The sequence below is a fragment of the Hippichthys cyanospilos genome, chromosome 3, assembly GCF_059441005.1.
Source record: "Hippichthys cyanospilos isolate Australia breed blue-spotted pipefish chromosome 3, RoL_Hcya_1.0, whole genome shotgun sequence".
NCBI classification, from domain to species: domain Eukaryota; kingdom Metazoa; phylum Chordata; class Actinopteri; order Syngnathiformes; family Syngnathidae; genus Hippichthys; species Hippichthys cyanospilos.
This window is the reverse complement of record NC_142371.1, coordinates 20,741,428-20,762,036: the sequence shown is the minus strand read 5'-3', so window position 1 is coordinate 20,762,036 and position 20,609 is coordinate 20,741,428. Positions and strand designations below refer to the sequence as shown.

At 40.8% G+C, this 20,609-nt stretch overlaps 1 protein-coding gene across 2 annotated transcripts in view; it reads left to right on the top strand.

Moving 5' to 3' along the window:
- Nucleotides 1–3,644: 3,644 nt before the first annotated feature.
- The window catches only part of LOC148426223 (uncharacterized), a 24,561-nt gene continuing 7,596 nt past the window's right edge, over nucleotides 3,645–20,609 (top strand). Inside the window, exons 1-4 of one of the 2 annotated variants that reach the window (XM_088409378.1) lie at nucleotides 3,645–3,744; nucleotides 6,050–6,101; nucleotides 6,165–6,298; nucleotides 14,518–14,703. In XM_088409378.1, coding sequence (XP_088265504.1) covers nucleotides 3,722–3,744; nucleotides 6,050–6,101; nucleotides 6,165–6,298; nucleotides 14,518–14,703 — 395 coding nt within the window. In that variant the 5' untranslated portion in view covers nucleotides 3,645–3,721. Of the gene's footprint in view, nucleotides 3,745–3,874; nucleotides 4,201–6,049; nucleotides 6,102–6,164; nucleotides 6,299–14,253; nucleotides 14,704–20,609 lie in introns of those variants that run through there. The other variant, XR_015864958.1, reaches the window with a different exon arrangement.

Below are 20,609 nucleotides of genomic sequence, written 5' to 3'. Positions count from 1 at the left end.
CGGAGTAAATTCCTTTAGCTCATAAATTGGATATGAACGACGCTACTGTCAACCTGCCGTATATGATTTTGAGGAAATACTGTTTGCAAATAACTTCCAATTTCTTTTCCTGCTCTAAATGAAGTTGATTGGGGTTATTTTTCCATCCTGGAAAATTCTCTTTGTGGCCATAAACAGGGAATTTAGAACTGAGGGTCCTGTGTGGCCTGGGGCTTTTATTCAGAAAGACACACAATTGATGTCTGACTCCCCCACTCAGTAAATCCTCTAAGTGAGTTACCTGTCCAGGGAAGGTGGCTCTGATAGAATGAAACACTCACTTGTCCCTTTTATTAACCCTTTTACACCCCCCAACCCCACACGCACACACCTTAACCATCTTCATCTTCTCCCCCGCCTCACAATTCTCCCTATCGGACCCCCCGAAGCCAAAAATCATCCTGGTTTTGCATAATGCCCCATTTAACCTGATAGCGGCGACACGGTGAGGCACGTCGGGAAAAGAGATGCGGGATCGGATGGAGCTTTGTCCCCTCTTGCTCTCTTTTTTTATCTGTGCCCCCCCTCCCTCCCCAAGGGTGGCGGTGATTATCCGCAAGGTCGCGCTCGGCCCCGCGTCCCACAAGTCAGACGCGAATTCTTCCTAATGTTGTTGACTTAAACACAAAGCCGCCGAACCTCCCTGACTCTTCTATAGGTAAAGCATAAGCATTGACAAAAAATTATTTCTTTTTTCTTCTGCCTTTTTTCCCCATTCATTTTTTTTCCAAGTTCCTCTTCTCCATGTACAGATGCGCCTCGATATAACATTTGGTTTAGCGAAGGGGTTGGCAACCTTTAACATTCAAAGACCCCGGTGTCCCTGTGTTGTTTTTTTTTCTCATTACGTAGTGGAATACAGTGATCCCCCCCTACTTCGCGGTTAATGGGGGCTGTCAACCCCCCGCGAAGTCTGAAACCCACTAAGTAGGGCAGTGGTGTCAAACAAATTTTTATTTCGGGCCGCATTGTAGTGATAGTTTCTGTCAGAGGGCCGGAATGACTGTGAATTCAAATATATTTTAAGTGTGTTGATCACACATTTACCAAGATTTGATATCAGAAGCCGGCAAAAACTGTTCAAAAGAGATTTGGAGAATAAAAAAATGTTTGTTTTTCTTCCCCCAAATTTTTAAAAGTAAAAGACAACTTGCAATTTTGGTATTTTTGTCAGAAACCTGAAGTCACATCAGCATTTCAAGGGCCACAAAAAGTGAGGTGGCGGGCCGGATCTGGCCCCCGGGCCTTGACTTTGACACCTGTGAAGTAGGGTATCAGTTCCTAGATTTCTATGTATGCCCCAATATAGCCGCAGTAACCATAAACAATCCTTTTTTTTGTATTTTTTGCCTATTTTATTTCCTTTCTCCTATTATTGAACATTACATTATCCTTATATATATATATATATATATATATATATATATATATATATATATATATATATATATATATATATATATATATATATATATATATATATATATATATATATATATATTGACATTATTCCATTTTTTATCCTCTTGTAATATATCTTTCTACTTGGATGCTGTTCAAATCGATTTTTTTTCCTTAAGTTACTTTTAAAAATACGTTTAGTCTGTTTTCATTTCAAAATACTTTTACGCTAATAAACTCATGCCGTCGGATCTAAAGCGTGTCAAGAGTGACGTTTCTAACTAGTGTAACAGGGCTAAAAGTGTATCAAACTACCAAAAAGAAAGCCAGGAAGTATGTGGGAAAAAAATATGTAAATGCCGAGTCAGGGAGTTCACGAAGAGCGGGGATTCATAATGTGCCAGCTGACCCGGGGGAGCCGGGACTGAGTGTCCAGGGGCCGGCGGGGGAGGGGGAGCGGCCCCATCCAAGCGAATGTCATTACCGCTCCATTTCGCCGGCGGGCCAAAGGTGAGGTGGCCTGGGGGAACGGCGGGAGGTGAAGGGTAATACGGGGCGGCCGCCGGGTCGCCGGCTGTCGTTAGCAATGCGCCCTGACCTGCTCACCTGCCGCTTAAGAGTTCTCCGGGACTTTTTTTTTTTTTTCTCCCCCAAAGTCTCACTCTTCACTACCACACTGAGACAGATAAAAATAAATAAATAGATACAATGTACTTGTTTGAATGTTAAAATGTTTCATCGGCGATCTGTGGGCCGAAGTTTGCCCCTATAGTCCCAACGCAAAAAGATAAAGTTGTCTTCAGGTAAATGAGTTCGAAAATGAGCTTTTTTTTTGTTTTGTTTTGTTTTATCATAGAATCGATTATTCAAAGCAACTTTGTCCAAACTACGGCTTTGGGCCTTTTGCGGACTACCTTCCACATTTCTGAGGCCCGCGGCATATGCAAAAAATATATTTTGACATGGCCGAGACTCAATTGAAAAATGATTGTAGAAACTGTTACAAGAGTAAAAAAAAAAAAAAAAAATCCTAATTTATCTAATCACTTTTAACACAAAAAAAACTTGACGTAGCAGTTTTGTTTTTAATAAATAGGGTATAATGTTATTAAATTTAGGTACTAAACCACAAAAAACAATTTCTTAGTTTATTGAATTAATTATTTGAGTAAATTATTTATTCCCTTAATTTAGGTACTAAAAATTACCAGTATTTTAAATACTAAAACTACCACAGTAATTGATTACTTCAAAAGTCTGATTCAAATCCATCTGTGACACGGTCATAGATTCTCACCCCTATAAAACACTATTCAAAATCAATAATATTAGTCGGAAATCAAAATAAAATAAGTATTGAATAAAATAAGTATTGTGATGTTCCCAGTTTATCTAGATATTTATCCTGAAGACACCACTTAAGTTTTTTGCAGGTCTTGCTGCAGTGTGTGTTCTAACAAGCATTTTGGATTGACGGAGGGAGGGTGTTTGCCCCCCCCCCCCCCCCCCACCCCCCCCAATTGACTTTTGACAACCTTTTTATTTCCAGGGGAGAAGGGGACAGAGCGGACCCACTTCCATTTGTCTTTAAAGGCCTCGTATGGAAAATATAAATTGGAAGCAGCAGGAAAAAGGGCGAGGCCGCAGACATTCCCGACGTCCATTTGAATTCATGAGCTAACGCTGCACCTTTCTTTTCAAAGAATTGGCACAGGAGGGGAGATACAAAAAACACACAGACACACACACACAATCACACTTTTTCCAGAAAATTCAACTATCAGGCAGGAATTTGCTAAATGGCATATCCACAAATGCAAAATTTGTCAAACAATATATTAAAACTTTGAAACTATCTAACAATTTAAAAGCAATTAAAATCTGTGATGTGTGTACTCTTTTTAACATATTTGTGTAATAGTGTATTGCACAGTTTCTCTTTGAGTTTTTGGTTGTTTTCCCCTGGAGTTATTGTTTTTGTTGTTACTGTTTCTGATTTTGTGTTATACTCAATTATATACTGTTGATTAATTAAAAAAAACTATCAGGCAGGAATGCCGTAAATTTCAGTTATTATATTTCATTTTATTATATTTCAAACATAGTATCGATATTAAAGTCGATGGTCATTGTATTGACGATAGACGTTCATTGTATTGACGATAGAAGTTCATTGTATTGACGATAGAAGTACTTCCTGGTTTGCCGATGACGCGTTTCCGTTTTCAGGTTTGCCAAAGGCCGCGCTAATCGAAGGGAATGCTACCTGACGGCATCCTTTATGAATTATCAGACAGGAATGTCGTAAGTTTCGCTGTATTGTATTTCACAGATATGAGTATTGATATTATTATTACGGTATATTTTCGCTGTATTACCGATAGAAGTACTTCCCGGTTTGCCGATGACGCATTTCCGTTTTCGGGTTTGCCGAACGCCGCAGTAGTTTAATTTTATTATATTTTAGCATTTAAAGTGTCAAACTCAAGATTATGCCCAACAACATCGTTGTGTGTGGCCCGCGAATTGCTAATTAAAACTTCAGGTTTCTTGCTAAAATACCAAATTTGCAAGTTATCTTCGACTTTGACACGTCTTTTGTTAGCAATACCCTTTTTAAAAGTTTTTACTCTGGTATCAAAACTTGTAAATGTGTGACGTTCATACTTCAAATTTATTTGTCAGCTCATTCTCAATAATCCCCCCACAGCAACAATAACTACAATGTGGCCCATAATAAAAATTTAGAGTCTAAAATATGTGAGTATACCGCCGTATACCCTCTACTACACCACTGTTTTTAACCCTTGTGTAATTTGATCATTTTTATCATCATTTTAGGTTCTTTTCTTCCACGTCTTTCTCACAGAGTTTTAGCCAATTGATGTTACACGCCCGGTCCTGCGATAACTAAGCGTTTGTGTTCTTGGCACCGTCTGGGTGAAATTTCAGCTTCGTGGTGCCTTCTTTCAATGCTTTCCCTTTAATGTGAAATGCCCTTGATGTAAAGATCAAAGGAATGGCCAAAATACCGCACAGGGGTTCAACAAAGAAAAAAACTTACAAAAGGTGGAGGCCTTTTCAGTGTAGCGCTTTCTTTTCGCCGCTTTATCAAGGCAATTAGGCCACGAACGCGGCCGCGGGGCGTCCGATCCTATCGTCTCCATTTCCGCGAGCGGTCTAATTAGTCCTAAAGAGCTGATGAGGAGAGGAGTAAAAAGAGAGAAAGGTCGCCGCGGCGTCCTATTGTTTGCGTTACGCCAACACAAATTGCGGGCGTCCGGGTGTGTTTTCTTTCTCTCGGCCCTGCTTTCGAAAGCCTTCAAAGGGCCGATTGTGTACCGCCGCCGTTCAAGTGGCCTTTCGGTGTAAGCGGACACAACAACAACAAAAAAAAACATGGCCGACGCTAATCAGGGCCCAGCTAATGTAAACAATATCATTTTTTTTCCCGCCTTAATGAGCCAATTTCTCGCAGATATGAGGGGGCCAACAATTGGGCCGCCGCCTTTGATGTGATTCATCTGAAGGTTTGTTTGTGATCGCTTGGCACTTTTTTTTTTTTTTTGTCGGCAGCCCCTCGCCCCGGACTGCTTTCATCTCTGTTGTGACACACCAACAGCAGGAGGAGCGTAGAAAAATACTTTTTTTGTATTTTTTCAAGACAACCACTCTACCCTATTCTTTTTCATACGACATTTTTTTTTAATGCAAAGTCCTAGTATCTTAGTTCAAATCTTCCATTTCTACGCCTTTATTCGTTGTTGAAACGTTCTGTTTCAAAGCCTGAGTTCCTTGTCCTACATCAGGGGTCACTAAAACAGTGCCCACGGGTATCAGGTAGCCCTTCGAGGATCCAGTATGTAAAAATAACCGACAGATTAATACATTGTTAAAAATTGTCAGTTGCAGCCGTACGTCCTTTCTTCCTGTATCACAGGGGTCAGCAACCTGCAGCCCCAGTGCATGTGGCTCTTTTATCCTTATGTTGTCGGTAACAAACTTTGTTAACACAAACACTGCTAAGAGCTATAACCAGTGGAGAAGATAATCAGGAAATGCAGCTCCGCTTCCAAATAAAAGCAGATTTTTTTCAAAATAAGATAACACAGGCAAGTGAACGATACAGATTGTCGTGCTTGTAGAATACTTAGCGCAGAATGAATCTCATCTTAATGCTCATGTTTGTGAACATGGATAAATTCAGACGTTGGTTCGGGCTGCTTGCTTCTTTAAATGAAAACGACAATAAAAGCTGCTGTAAGCAACTCCTCTGGCTGCTAACACCCAACACATTGCGACCGCTTCCACCCTCCCACTTACCATTACCACAATTATCGTAAGAAACACATACATGTAAGTGGTGTGATAAAGTGTGGCCCCCGGTGTTGTCTTATCCATACAAACCGATTCAAGACGGCCGTGTGAATGTTAAAGGTCGCTGACCCCTGGTGTAGACTATGCTTTACCCTGCGTCTGGCATTGCTAGTTCTATACTTCTACCCCTTTCTTGCCTTTCTAGTCCTTTTATTGATTTATTTATGAAGACAAGCGCCATCTCCACTTTTATTATGCACTAATCAGTTGACCAGCCCTCCTTTCCCCCCAGGCGAGCGTGGACAAGCACCATCCAGAGAGGAGCGAGAGCTGCATCGAGCGAGGTAGCGCAGTGTCTGTCGTGATCAAACAGCGGGCTCATTAAAAGGCACCCCGCTGTGCGATAGGTGGACATTGACAGCGCCTTCATTAACACGGCGCTGACAAAAGGTGAGGCGCACCAAAGAGGCAGCCGGCGGGGCCAGGTGTGTGCCACAGATGCTGCGCCTTTCAACATGTCAGCGCGCTGGAGGAAGCGGAGGTAGGTGGTGGTGGTGGACCGAGGGAAGAAGTGTGGTGGTCCGTCAAGTGGTGACCAAGAGCGAGGAAAAAAAATACAAGGATGAGAGATTTTTTTTCGTTCTTCCTCCGGTGTGAACTACATCCTACAAACGTCCAGCCCATTGTTTGCAGAGTTAGATGGATAGATGTCTTTATTGTCATTGTACAAAATACAAAAAAATTGAAAGATAAAACCCCGATGAAGTAGAATAAAGTAAAGGTATATCTAAAACAGTATAGGGAAATATAAAAACTAGGTTTGAAAAATAAATATATAGACAGTGGGCCCCCGTGTTACGAACTTAATCCGTTCAGCGGCTTTGCTCGTAACTCGAATTGCTGGTATGACGGGCAATCCAAACCTATGTTAATTAGTGAACACGCGCAACGCGTGCAAAAACCTTAGGTAAACACATCACGACTTTATACATATATTAAAAATTAGCAACATAATCTACTGTACAGTTAAATAACATAAATATACAAAGGAAAAATGACATTTACCTGTGGGGCGACGTGACTTGAGCTGGGTGGAGGCGTAGGGGAGCAGAGACCAACCCGCAGAATTTATTGATTTATTTTCTGAAACGAGAACATATCACCGGCGATTTCCTTCTCTTTAATCCATAATAGAAGAAGCCTCTCCATTTTGTTGTTGACTGAGGTCCGTCCCCTGGCAAGGAAAGTCTTGCCCTTAGAAGATTGCCGAGCGGTTACGGCCATACTCACGAGCAAGGTTAACTATGCGTATAGATTGGTATAGATTCTAAACAGTCTTTTCATGTAATCAAGAGGTATCTTTTCCCCTTCTTCAGATAGTACTTTCCACAAATCATCTTTATTCTTCATTTCTGGTTGTCTTAATCATAATGCATTTGACTGACTTATCTGATTATTTTGTTGACAATCCCTTTATCGAAGCTCCGCCTAGTGGATGCTTAACGCAACAGCAGTTGCTTCTATTCTATGCGACTAAAAATGTGGTGCGCCTTATACATGAAAACCATTTTAAAATAGGCTATTCAGTAAGGTGCGCCTTATAATCTGGTGCGTCTTATAGTGTAGAAAATACGGTAAATGCAGTACACACCAGGCTGGCATATTTGGTAAAAATCGATATATAATTGACACTAACTGTTTTAGAGATAATATACACCGTGATTTTACCTGTCCAGCCCACTTGAGAGTAGATTTGACTCCATGCGGCCCGTATGCTAAAATGAGTTTGATGTCAAGAGACGTTCGTAAAAAGATTTTCCACTGTGTTTCCTTAACAAAAAACTTTGAGCAAAAGCGGGCCACATGATGACGTCAAACTTTCAAAGTTGCCAAAATGGCCACAAGAAGACAAAGGAGAAGGACGAGGTGGTGCTGCCGTTTTGATGTAATTTAGGTAGTCAAAGCTCGTGTCCGAAGGCAACACATCGCCCCACGTCCGGGCCAATTCTAATCAATCACTCGAACTGAAGTGAACTCCACTCCGGGCTAATCCCACCGCTATTACAAACAACACACACACGCCCCTCTGGCCGACGTGGCCGTGAGTCAGGGGCCCTCGGGGAGCAAACACACCCAGCACCTGCTGGGCCCCGCAGTTACCAGCTGTCAACTCCACGTGCACACGGAGCCGTCTGTGCTGCCCGCTAAGTGTGTGTGGATGTGCCCGTGCGTGTGTTTTAAAGGGTAGAAGCAAAGTTATACACTTCAGTTGGACCAGATGAAAATGAAGGTGGACCTTCAAGAGGAATACTGGCTCACTTTCAAATTGACGTTCAAGCAAAAAGCAGAGCCTGTTTTAACAGCAGGATATTTCGAGTTTGCGGTCAAACGACCAACGAAAACACGTTTCGCGCTTCTCTTAGGGACGCAACTAAGGATTATTTTAACAAGTTCAACAAACTCTTTCTAATTGGCAGTGAAAAGAAAAATAATTCAAACAGACTTAGTTGCCGTGAAAGAGATAGTTATGATGGTGGAATTAGATGACAGTAGTTAGCTTTAGGATACGACCTTCATCCCGAGCTCCTTAGCTACATCTCTTGCGGACATTGCCGAAATGAGGAGCCCGACACGGGTAACAATGTCTCTTTTGGGTACTGGAGGAAAAGAAAAGTGAAAAAAAAAAAATCAATAATGTGTTGTGATGTGAAACTGATTCCCCACTGGACTTGCCGGCCCTCTGTAAAAAGCCTATTCTCTCTGCGGCCCCGAGGTAAACGGTGTACTCTGTAGCCGTGTGCCTCGGTAAGCCTTGGAGACCCCGTGCGCCGCTTAAGCCGTACCGCAGCACACGAGCGCTGGTCTCTTGTCATGGCAGGCGGAAACGACGATATTGGCCGCCGCGATTATTTGAGTTGATCCTCTGCAATATTAACATTTAAAAAGATGTCATATCAAGCACTTTGTCATCCTACCACCGGGGGGCAATGTTTCCCACATGTTTGCATGATATAAGCCTCTGCTTTTCTCACCCTATTATATTATTTGCCAGCGTGAAATGGAGTTGGGATTTTCACCTGATTTCCAATGTATACAGGGCTAGCTGTCAATTGAGACCCATTTTGAAAAACCGCCCCAGTACAGGGGTCACCAATCTTTTTGAAACCGAGAGCTACTTCTTTGGTACTGGGTAATAGAAAGGGCTACTAGTTTACGTGAAGGCCATGAGTACGCTATTGATTTCTCACAATAATTAAGAAGCAGCTGTAGTAAATATGTAAATCAAGTGTATTATGTAATGTAAATATCATATATGCATATTCGTTAGTAAAATTCCTAGAAAATCACAATGTTCTATCACTTGGAAACTATTTGCAGAACAGGTCTGCGGGCTACTCATGTCATCCTTGGAGGCTACCCAGTGCCCTCGGACACCACGTGATGACTCCTGCTCTAATATATTATTTACCAGTGTGAAATAGCGTTGAGTTTCTCACCCGATTCCTAATATATAATGTGCTAGCTGTCAATTGAGACCCATTTTGAAAAATCCGATTGGCAAAAAATGACTGCTAATTGATTAAAATTAAGTAAACAATGTGCTTGAAGTAAATAATGTGCTTGATTCGAAGAAGTTTCATTTTTCTCAGTGGTTTGCACTCAGCAAGTAAGTTACTGTAGCTGTGTTGTCCTGTGTGCCAAGTTTTGCCATGTCGAGTCAATTTGTTTGACTTACTATTTATTCATTTTAGTTCATTATTATTATTTGGAAGTATCAAGTCTTGAAGCCTTGTTTATATACTGCTTGTTTAAAAAAGGGTAATGAATAGACATGTTTGACCAAAAATGATGAAAAACTGTGGTTTCAATATTGACCAAAATAATCGTGATTATTATTTTGGACATAATCAGCAGCCCTCCCTACACATATGTATGTATGTATACAAATAAATAATAAGAAGAACAATTATATATACAGTATATGGAAAATAAATAAAAAATGAAATGGACTTTTACTATAATTATATTAGGCCAGCAGAGAAGACTTTGCTGGCTCTGACGGCCTTCCACTGCCAAAAAAGAAATGTCCACTACACTGGACACAAATAAATAGTTTTAGCTCTCTGCAAGACAGAGGCGCTAAATTGCTTTTGGTCCAAAAGATGATCTTGCTGAAAATGTTCTGTGTATCCAGTTCACAGCCAATCCCTCGCTTATACCGCAATTTCGGGATAAAGGACGTTTAGGCCACCCCGGCGTGATGATGTCAGTTGTGACGCCGCTCAAGGATGGCCTAAGAGGATGGAAGGACGGGACAGGAGAGGAGACAAGTGACAAATCCCCCGTTGATGGCTATCTACAGGCTATTTCCCCAAGCTCCCGCTACAGAATAGCCCGGGCCTTAAGCCCCTTCTTTCTCATTTTCTCCTCTTTATTTATCCCTGCTCTTCTCTTCCCTCCTGTGGTCAATTTGTCACTTTTTGCATAATGGCTTGCGCCGGAAAATGGGATGGCGAGATGAGCAGTCCGAGAAGGCGCGAAGGGGGAGGGGGAGGAGAGGACCGTGCATCTTCAACCCCCCCCTCCTTTTCCGCTCCTTAAAAACTCTCCTCTACCACCTCCCCCCAACCCTCCCTTGTCTCTCCAGGAGGCAGATGTCAATCATGCGCGTCTCCCACAATCCCTCTGGAGCTCATTGTGCCCGCGGTCGCCGGCGGAGGCCGGCGTGGCGAGGAGCCGCAGATGGAGGGAGCGCTGTCAATCATTGTCACTAATTATTAATTTCTGTCACTCAGGCCCCCGTGGCAGGCGCGAGGAGGAGGCGTGCGGGGGTTCTCTCCGTCCCTCCCTTGCCATGCTCGCCGCCTATTAGGCAAGGAGGCCGGCGTCCGCCCCTTTCCTCTCCCTGGTCCCTCGTTAAAGTCCCTGCCTCTCCTCGAGTCGTCCGGGTCGCCTCTTGTTTTCATTCCCCTCCCTTTCTCCCCTGCACTCCTGGAAGGTGACTTGATTTTGTATGCCGACCCAGACGCCCCAAAAGTTCAAGCATTCATTATGTGGCGCACGTACCCCCCGCCCAACCTCTTCCCGCCCTCCAAACCCACTCAGTTCATATTACGAGGTCACCCCCATCCCCATTTTACTCCCTGGTCCTTGTTAATTGTATGCTGCCCTCTACCCCTCTCAATCTCTCCCTGTACCCCACAATCCCCCCCGCCTCCCCAAGCATCTCCAAAGACTTTTTTTTTTACTCCATCACCGAGCAACTCCCCCGGTTCTGATGGTTGTGTTGTGGCTGCAGCTAGCCTGTGATGGCGGGCTAATGAGAGAAAGGCCCGACCGGGACTCTGCTCGCGCTAAGGGTTCTGATCCACCTTCACCTCATTACCAGAGGTGGCGAGCTAGCGAAGCAGAGAGGTGAGCGGGGGAGATTCAAAGGACTATAAAAAATAGTCTAAATTCGTAATATATATAGATATACACACACATATATATCTTATAATCAATATATAATTAAAATATAAATATACAGTGGACCCCCAGTTTGCAGTGTCCCTAATGTTTTTTTCATGTTACAAAGTGGAATACTAAGTTTTTTCATCGCCTCTTTACGGCATTTTAACCTGCTTTACGGCATCAACAACAATTACAAAAATCAAACTTGGTGGTCAGTGGCGTTTGTTGGACTCTGCAAGTCGCACCACACTCATATGTCACCATATGCATTACCGCACGGATCACTACGACGCCGGTCTGCTGTTGGTCGGTGTCGCTAAGATGCTGCTCTGCTATTGGTCGACGTCATGGCGTCCCTAAGATGCTGGTCTGCTATTGGTTGACAGCACAGTGTCCTCAAGATGCTGATAGGCTAAAAACGCGTTCTCATGTGAGAGCTTACGATATCCTATTTATTGTGCATTTTAGTGCTTAATTCAAACATGAATTTGTCAGCCATGGGTACCAAGATATTAGTGATGTTAAAAAGAGAAAGATGAAGATTAGTTTTAAAATAAAGCTGGAGATAATCAAGAAATACGGAGAAGGCAAGGCGAGGCTACCCTCGCTAGGGAATACGAGCGTAAGTAGCTCAAGTCACGTCACTCCAAAGGTAAACAAAATTTCATTTTTCCTTTGTATATTTTTTATTTATGATGCTATTTAATCATCACATGTATGTTATCGATAAATAGCACTTACTATACTATATTGTTACTTATTTTTATATGTATATACAATTCTGATGTTTTTACCTGGGGTTTTATACGCATTAGCTAATTACCATCCGCTTTCTATGGCCCGTCATACGACAATTTACGATCCCAACTCCGAGACACACACACACACATATATATATATATATATATATATATATATATATATATATATATATATATATATATATATATATTGTAATACCAAACCACAACCGAAATATGTTAACAATTAAGGACCTCATGGACACAAAACTAAAAATAAGCAAGCAACAACAATTAAAAAGTCCCTTGTCTTGGTGGACCAGTAGTGACTGCTTTTAGAGACCAAACTAGATCTAGATTACCTCCGCCATCACTCTCTCTTTCCCTCCACACGGTCATTAGCAACTCTTGAGGCTGCTAGCTATTAGCTCCCGCCTCCTTCTTTCTACTTCCTGTCCATCTAAAGCACCTGTCACTTTTCCTTTCACCCCCCCCACCCCCTCCAAGACCCTTACCCCCACTCTTGCATCTCTGTTTATTTTCTCTCGCACTCCATCTCCTTTTTCTCATCTCCTGTGTGCTGTCACTGTCTTTCGCTTCCCATTTACTTGTCTCTTTACTCCCTTTATCTATCCATCGCTCTCGCCACTGGCAGCCACTTTCTTCTTTTCTCGCTTGTTTGTGTGTGTGTGTGTGTGTGTGTGTGTGTCTGCGTATGTTTTTTTTTAAACAAGATGGGGACCAAATTCCGGGTTTCCCTGACTTTTTGGGTACCTCTTGCACTTGTAGGGTCCGATTTTGGTAGGGCCCATTTTGATGGACCCCATAAGCTCAGATTTTGATTTGAGGGTCACGACTTGGTTTGAGAATAGGTTTGAATTGGGTTATGATTGAGGTAAGGGTGAGGGTAAGGGAATCTTTTCTGATGGTCGCGATGGTGAGGGTTAGGAACTAGCACACGCATTATGTCAATGAGATGTCCCAAGTATGATAGAAAACCCCCTGTGTGTGTAAATGTAAGTCCTTGGTTTTTGCTACATGGTATGGACTAAATGTCGGGTCTGACTGTCTTTGTGGGGACCACTTGCACTTGTGGGGGCCGTTATCGTGGAGCCCACAACTTCAGACCTTTTTTTGAGGTTTGAGTCATGCTCTTACAGTCTCATTACAGCAGTGCTTCTCAATTAGATTTTGCCAAGCCCCCCCCCCCCCCCCACCCCACTAATTCCTAATTGATTTAAAATTGCTTAAAAGTAAATAATACGCTTGGTTCTAAGTAGGCTTAATTTTGTCATTGCTTTGCGCTTAGCAAGTAAGTTAGCTGTGTTGCTCTGTGCGCCAAGTTTTTGCTATGTCTTGGGTCATTTTGTTTGAATTATTATTGACTTTGATTTGATTTAAGTTTATTATTTTTTTGGAAGTATCAACCCATGAAGCCTTGTTTATATAATGCTTGTTTAACAAAAAGGCCAATAATTAGACACGTTAAACCAAAACATGATGAATAATCGTGATTATTGATCATGATTTCAAAATGGACTCAAACAATCGCGATTAATATTTTGGCCATAATCGTGCAGACCGAGGTAAGAGTTTGGATTAGGTGATCTGTTGTGATGGTTAAGGTTAGTGGTCGGGACTGGGAAATACATGGTGTCTATGGGATGTCCCCACGATGACATAAACCTCCTCTTGTGTGTGTGTGTGTGTGTGTGTGTGCGTATGCATGTGTGTGTCTCAGCATTCAGCACCTCAGTGCCAACAGGGTTTATTGGCGTAATGCATTTATCACCGTGGCGAGCCAGCCAGGGCCTCACCTCCTCCCTTTGAGGCAGTGAGTAATGAAAATGGGATCACTTGTGACAACACTCTGAAACACATACACAAAAGTCCGACACAAACAACAATGAAAAAAAAAAAAAAAGAGAGCGTTGGCCGTGATAAAGCTCAGCAAAAGAACAACGCTTGTATCATCATCTCTTGCTTGTTAGTTGGCTCTGTTTTATGGTGAGGCGGCTATTTGTTGCACTACTGAATACGTTTTTCCTCCTCCTAGGAATAAATGGAAATCAGCCATGGGGTCAAACTGTCACCTACATAAAAAGAAAAAAATTAACTGTCTGGGCAATGCATTAAATATCATTTTAACTGACTCACCCCCTCCACTTGCTCATTTTTAAAACCGAGTTTTGCATGTTTTAGAGTAGTGTTTTTTTTTTTCATTGATTGATGCCCTGTGAGATATTTTACCAGTCAAAATGTCATTTCAAACTGAATGTTTTCCAATTTTTTTACCAATCAGATTTCTCAAAATGGGTCTCAATTGAGAGCTGCCACGGTGTATTTTAGGAATCAGGTGAGCAACTCAATGCCATTTCACACTGGTAAGTAATATATTAAGTTGAGAAAAGCACAGGCTCTTGTCATGCAAACATGCGGGAAACATTACCCCCTGGTGGTAGGATGGCAAAGTGCTTGATTTGAAAGGTAATCCAATTTTTTTAAATGTTAATATCGCCGAGGATCAGCTTGATTAATCGCAATTAAAATCTGATTAATTGTGCAGCCCTACTACCTGGACAGAAGAGCATAAGGAGAGCCGTCCGAGTGAAAACGAAAGCAGACTGTGCATAAATAAAGCTACGGACATGACATCCGGCATCCCACAATGCATTACGCAAAATGTACACCACGTGATAAGAGGAGTGACTATCGCCAGCTGTGGCACAGTGAAGTACCACATGCGCAAAAGGTATGTAGTAGTGTGTTCATTGTGATTTTCTGATCCGATCTGCCAAAGTAGTTGGTCGCCACGTCCCATCGTCAAGTTGGTGCGTAGAGGGCCTATCAGCTAACACCCTTACCTCGATGTTAAAAGTCCTCCCAGAGTTGATTCGAAACGCTAACGGGGATCATTTGAGGAGTTATTCGATGCCGAGCGGGGCAATTTGATTGCTTGGCCTTGATCAATAATCCTAATTTAATTGTATCAGGACAGCAGATTCAAAGGCAGCAAGTCCGGCAATTCTAGCGGTAGTGTTTTTGTTTATTTTTTTCTCTGCAATGGCGAGAGGTGTCCAATTCAATTTTGGTAAAACGAAGAAACAAGACTAGAGCAGTCGCATTCTCGACTCGAAGCCGACTGGCTCAACTTACGGATCCCTGGTGTGGCGAGTCTGCCCTGATGTTTTTTTCTTTTACTAGCTTTTGTGTTCTTCACTGAGATCACGCACAATCATGGATCAAAGAATCAAAACGAATTTTATGTGCACCACGAACACAGCATTAACGCTCGGGTTATAATCGGAGGTACGTACAGCGTCAGCGCTGACGGACTGTCCGTCGCCCGCCCACAACGAATGACGGGGATGCTAAAATAACGGCGAATTAAAAATGTCGGAAATTTGCATACGTCGTTGTAATGCGCGGGATGGACGTCGTGTCAGATGTCAGTCATATGTCCATCATATGTTTGTCTTAGTCCTGGTTTCAGCTTTCTTGCTGATAAGAGCATTCTTGGAATACAGAACAAATTTGCATTCTTTGATTGTTTTTTGCCAGGAAATGCAAGATAGAAGTTCTTTAATTCCCTGATTAAAGACGTTTTTTTTTTCAACCTCAGCAATATTTTTTTTACTTGTAGTGTATGTGCCCTGCGATTGGCTGGCAACCAGTTCGGGGTGTCCCCCCGCCTACTGTCCGAAGCCAGCTGAGATAGCTACCCTTGTGAGGATAAGCGGCTCTAGAAAATGGATGTTTGTGACAGATGAAATTTAGACAAATGTTAATAAAACGGTCTTCAATAGTTGTAGGGCAGGCGGTTAATAATGAGAAGCGACTGCACCAATTGAGTGTCATGTAAAGTGCCATCTGGTGGACATGATTGTAATTGCATTCCAGCCTAGGGTTAAACCCCTTTTGTTTTGTGGAAGTGTGATAACTAAGTGGTCGTGCCAGGTTGAACTTTGACACGTCACCATCCGGGTGAAATTTCAGCTCCCTGTTGTCTTCTTTCAATGTTTTTCAGCAAAATGTTCAACAATACCATAAGTCAGTTTTTTCCCTTTTTTTTTTCCTTTTTTTTTAATGGCCAGAGGTGCCTGTCTAATCGAATTTTGGCGAACAGAGAAAGGAACCTACACCGGTGTTAAAACCTCACATACTCTGTCCAAGCTCTGATTAGCCTTGACAGAACAAAAAACACCCCCGCCCCCCCCAAACTCAATGCCACTTTGTCCGACTCCTCCAATTTAAATACTATACCGTCCTTTCTTAAAAACGTATGGCGGCAGGGGAGCGCCATTAATACGCGACCACCCCCCCCCATCCCCGGTCGAAAGACTGCTGACTAATATGGCGAAAACGCCCAAAATAGTCGCCTGCTATTTGTTATTCATGTGGCCCTCAAGGTGCATCCACAAGGCTGACGCTCAAGCGTGTGAGTGTGTGTTGCGGATGCCATTAATGCCCGCCGCTGATCGCCCTGGCACATTTAAATAACAATGGCGCAGTCAGAGGATTCAGCGGTGTGAATCCGACCTGCAAAACACCCGAGAGGGCTGCGGGCCAAACTCCTGCCACGCTTGTCTGTGTGTGTACGTGTAAGCACAAACACAAAACACAGCGGCGTAAGCGCAGGGATGAAATCCGGAACTGAGCACGAGGCTAGCGCAACCTTTTTTCGGTGATGTACCCCCTGTGAAGTACCTTTTCAGACAAGTACCGGTGCAAAGCAAAACAAAAAATCCCCTAAAATAGGCTATCAATGTCTAATTTATTGAACATATTGGTCCATAAAAAATAATCAACATAAAGTGGCCTTTGTGGATTATAGAAGCCACCTGTTGGACATACCAAATTGTCCTTAGTTGTGATTGGGTGCGTGAATGGTTGATCGTCTCTGTGTGCCCTGCAATTGGCTGGCAACCAGTTCAGGGATAGGCACCAGCAAGCCTGCGACCCTTGAGGATAAGCGTCTCTAGAAAATAAATGGATGCATTTACCCACTGGTGTACATGCGTCTTACCTTGAATTATAAAAACAGGACGAGCGGTATGTGGAAAATAGGACATGAATTTTAGTGAGGTTTTATTGATTATTCGAAACTATAATACATCATCTAAGAACCAAATATGTCATTCCAGAAGGCTTCTTTAAGTAGTTGGAATACTCATTAACAGACATACTTTTTTGGGAAGCATTGTCAGCGTTTTCTTTTTTCTTCTTTTTTCTTTTTTTTTCCTTTTGAAAGCTGCCAAATGCTTCGCAGCAGATGATTTGTTTCAAACACACTGTGAAAGAAAATTATTTGTACTCAAATGTGGTATGCAGCACAGTGTTTGAATGAGACACAGCAGGACACATCACCACAGCAGCTGTTTTAATAGGGGGAAAAAAAAAAAAAAAAAAAAAATTATATATATATATACTGTATGTATATGTATATACACACACACATATATATATATATATATATATATATATGTGTGTATATACATATATATATATATATATATATATATATATATATATATATATACAGTATATATATATATATATATATATATATATATATATATATATATACATATATATACAGTATATATATATATATATATATATATATATATATATATATATATATATATATATATACTTATTCATCATGTAAATTCTTCCATTTTTACTTCTGCATATCAGTTCCAAATGTATTTTTTATTACACCCTGTGTAAAATTTACATATGCTACAATTTATATGCTCCAATTTAAAAAAAAATTCATATAGGGACAAGGTGCATAAACCATCTGGTTTTGTAATACATAATTTTCTAAAACAAAACCAGAAACTGTTTTTAAATCTACAAAACTATATATTTTACGGTTTTTGGTTGCAATTTATTTTTAAAAAATTACATCCCCTTTAGAGCAGCTCCATCTGATGCATGAACAGGGCAACCCCAGCCACTACTGTAGCTTCTATTCTATGCACCTTACAACACGGTGTGCTATAAATATGAAAACAGCTTTAAAATAGAATGTTTATTGAAGGTGCACCTTCAATGCACCTTGGAGTGTGGAATATATATATATATATATATATATATATATATATATATATATATATATATATATATATATATATATATATTTTTTTTTTTTTTAATCCTCCTTAAATCCTCCTTTCCTCTTCCTTCCGCAAAGCTCCAAAAACTCAACAAAAAAGCTGTAGGCTGCTGACAAGCTGTGGATAACCGCGTGGTCGCACAAAGCTGCCACTTCATATGCTCCCTTCTCCACATTCCCTTTATTTCTGATTCCCGCCAATGACCAGAACATCCTCGGCTGAGCGGCGCCTATTTTAATGAGGGTGCACAAACACCACTGCACTCCACCCCAAAAAAGAAAAAAAAATCAGGCCCCGAAAAGAAAAAAAAAAGTGATGTGCATGCTCGCCAAGGCCGCATGCATCGCAAGCGCAGCGACGGCTGACTGATCCGTCTGTCTGGATGTAACAAGCGAAGGCATGTCGGGCGATATGCATGAAAATTTACGAGCTGGGGGAGACCTTTTTTGGACTCCCGTCCCTTACATACTCCAAGATGAGAAATACAAATCGGTGGACCCCCGCCATACGAAATTAATCCGTTCTAGGGATGGGATCGTCAGGCGAAATTGTCGTATGGCGGACAATAGAAACTTATGGTAATTAGCTCATGTGTATAAAACCTCAAGTAAAAACATCAAAATTGTATACACATATTACAAATTGGTATCAAAACAATATAGTAAGTGCTACCTAAATGTAATATAAATATATATAATTGAATAACATGATATTTGTCTTTGGAGTGATGTGACTGGAGCTACTTACAGCCATATTCCCTAGCGAGGCTAGCCTAGCTTAGGCTAGGCTAGCTTAGCCTTCTTCGTATTTTTTTTATTATCTCCAGCTTGGTTTCCATACTTAACATCTTCTTACTTCTCACTAGCAATCTTGGGACCCATGGCTAACCAATTCAAGTTTGAATCAAGCACTACAAACAAGTACAATAAGTATGCACAATAAGTGATATTTTAAGTAATCACACAAGTCTTTAGCATATCGGCATTTTAGGGACGCCTGAATTTGCCAGAATGCACAGATTTATGATGCCCAATAAGCCCTGCGTGCAGTCGCAGGCAGTTTGACGAGAACAGAAATTAAGAGCAATTACCTCAAACTAGCCACCAGGGGGCAATCCAGTGGTAAAGTAAATGTGTGTATCTGTTCAAGGTGTCAATTTATGGAACAACTATGAAATAGAACCGAAAAAATGTAAATCATTGGCGGTGTCAAGAGTTATAAAAACTAATAAAAGTATTAAAGATATTTAAAAAAATACATTGAATAAGATCTTGTATAAAATTTTGTGACGGGGAAATTTTTATATGCACAGTGGACCCCCTCTATACAACATTCGTCTCAACTCCCGGAGTTGAGATTGTAAGGCGAAATCACCCTATGGTTGGTTAAAAAATAAATAAATAAATTACTAGCTAATGCATGACAAACCCCAGGTAAAAAATTTATATACATATTAAAAATTTATAACAAAATAGTATAATAAGTATTACTTACATATAATATACATGTATATCATTAAAAAAATATAAAAAATATTAACAAAAACAAATAAAACAAAAAAATATAAACAAAGAAAAAATGAAATTGTATTTACGACCTACCTTATTAGATAGATAGAGATAGATAGATGGATAGATGGATAGATGGATAGATAGATAGATAGATAGATAGATAGATAGATAGATAGATAGATAGATAGATAGATAGATAGATAGATAGATAGATAGATAGATAGATACTTTTAATCAGGTCAAGTCATCAAAAATTCTAAATTTGCAGTGTGAACGTGCAGAAACAAACACACACAAAAAACCTCCTTAAAATGTCTTTTTGAAGCCCATTTGCCTGATGTTTTCAAATTGTCAACAAGGAAAAACCAATGAATTAATGGTGTGCCCTCATTCCATCTAATAAGCATCATTTGTAAATAAGAAGTGTGTCAAATACTTTTCATACCAACACAAAAACACAAACAAAACCAAATCCTCAGCTAAGAGCCGATGCAAAGATTACACACCATTGGCCCCCAAGCTATAGCCCGTGGAGGCAAAACAACATAAACACAGCCAACCCCACAGGTCATGACAGAGTTGTTGATGCCGTAAAGCAGAAAATATGTCTTAAAGAGGGGACGAAAAAACTAGGTATTCCACTTCGAAACGTGAAAAAAATGTAAGCCAGGGACGCTGTAACCCGGTGGTCCATTGTGAATATAAATATATATATATATATATATATATATATATATATATATATATATATATATATATATATATATATATATATATATATAAAACAAATTAATTTTATCTTCACAAAATGCTATCAAAATCTAAATAGCTTTAGATTTTTTATACCGGTTTGAATGTATATAGCACGCGATACACAAATAAGACATCACACATGTGAACAAACTACCTTCACGAAATGCTAATTGGTAGGTTTAGCTAGCCTACTGGTGTTTTAACACTATGCTTGCACAAAAGTGATATGATAAATTAATGATAACAAACTACGCTTGAGATACAATACT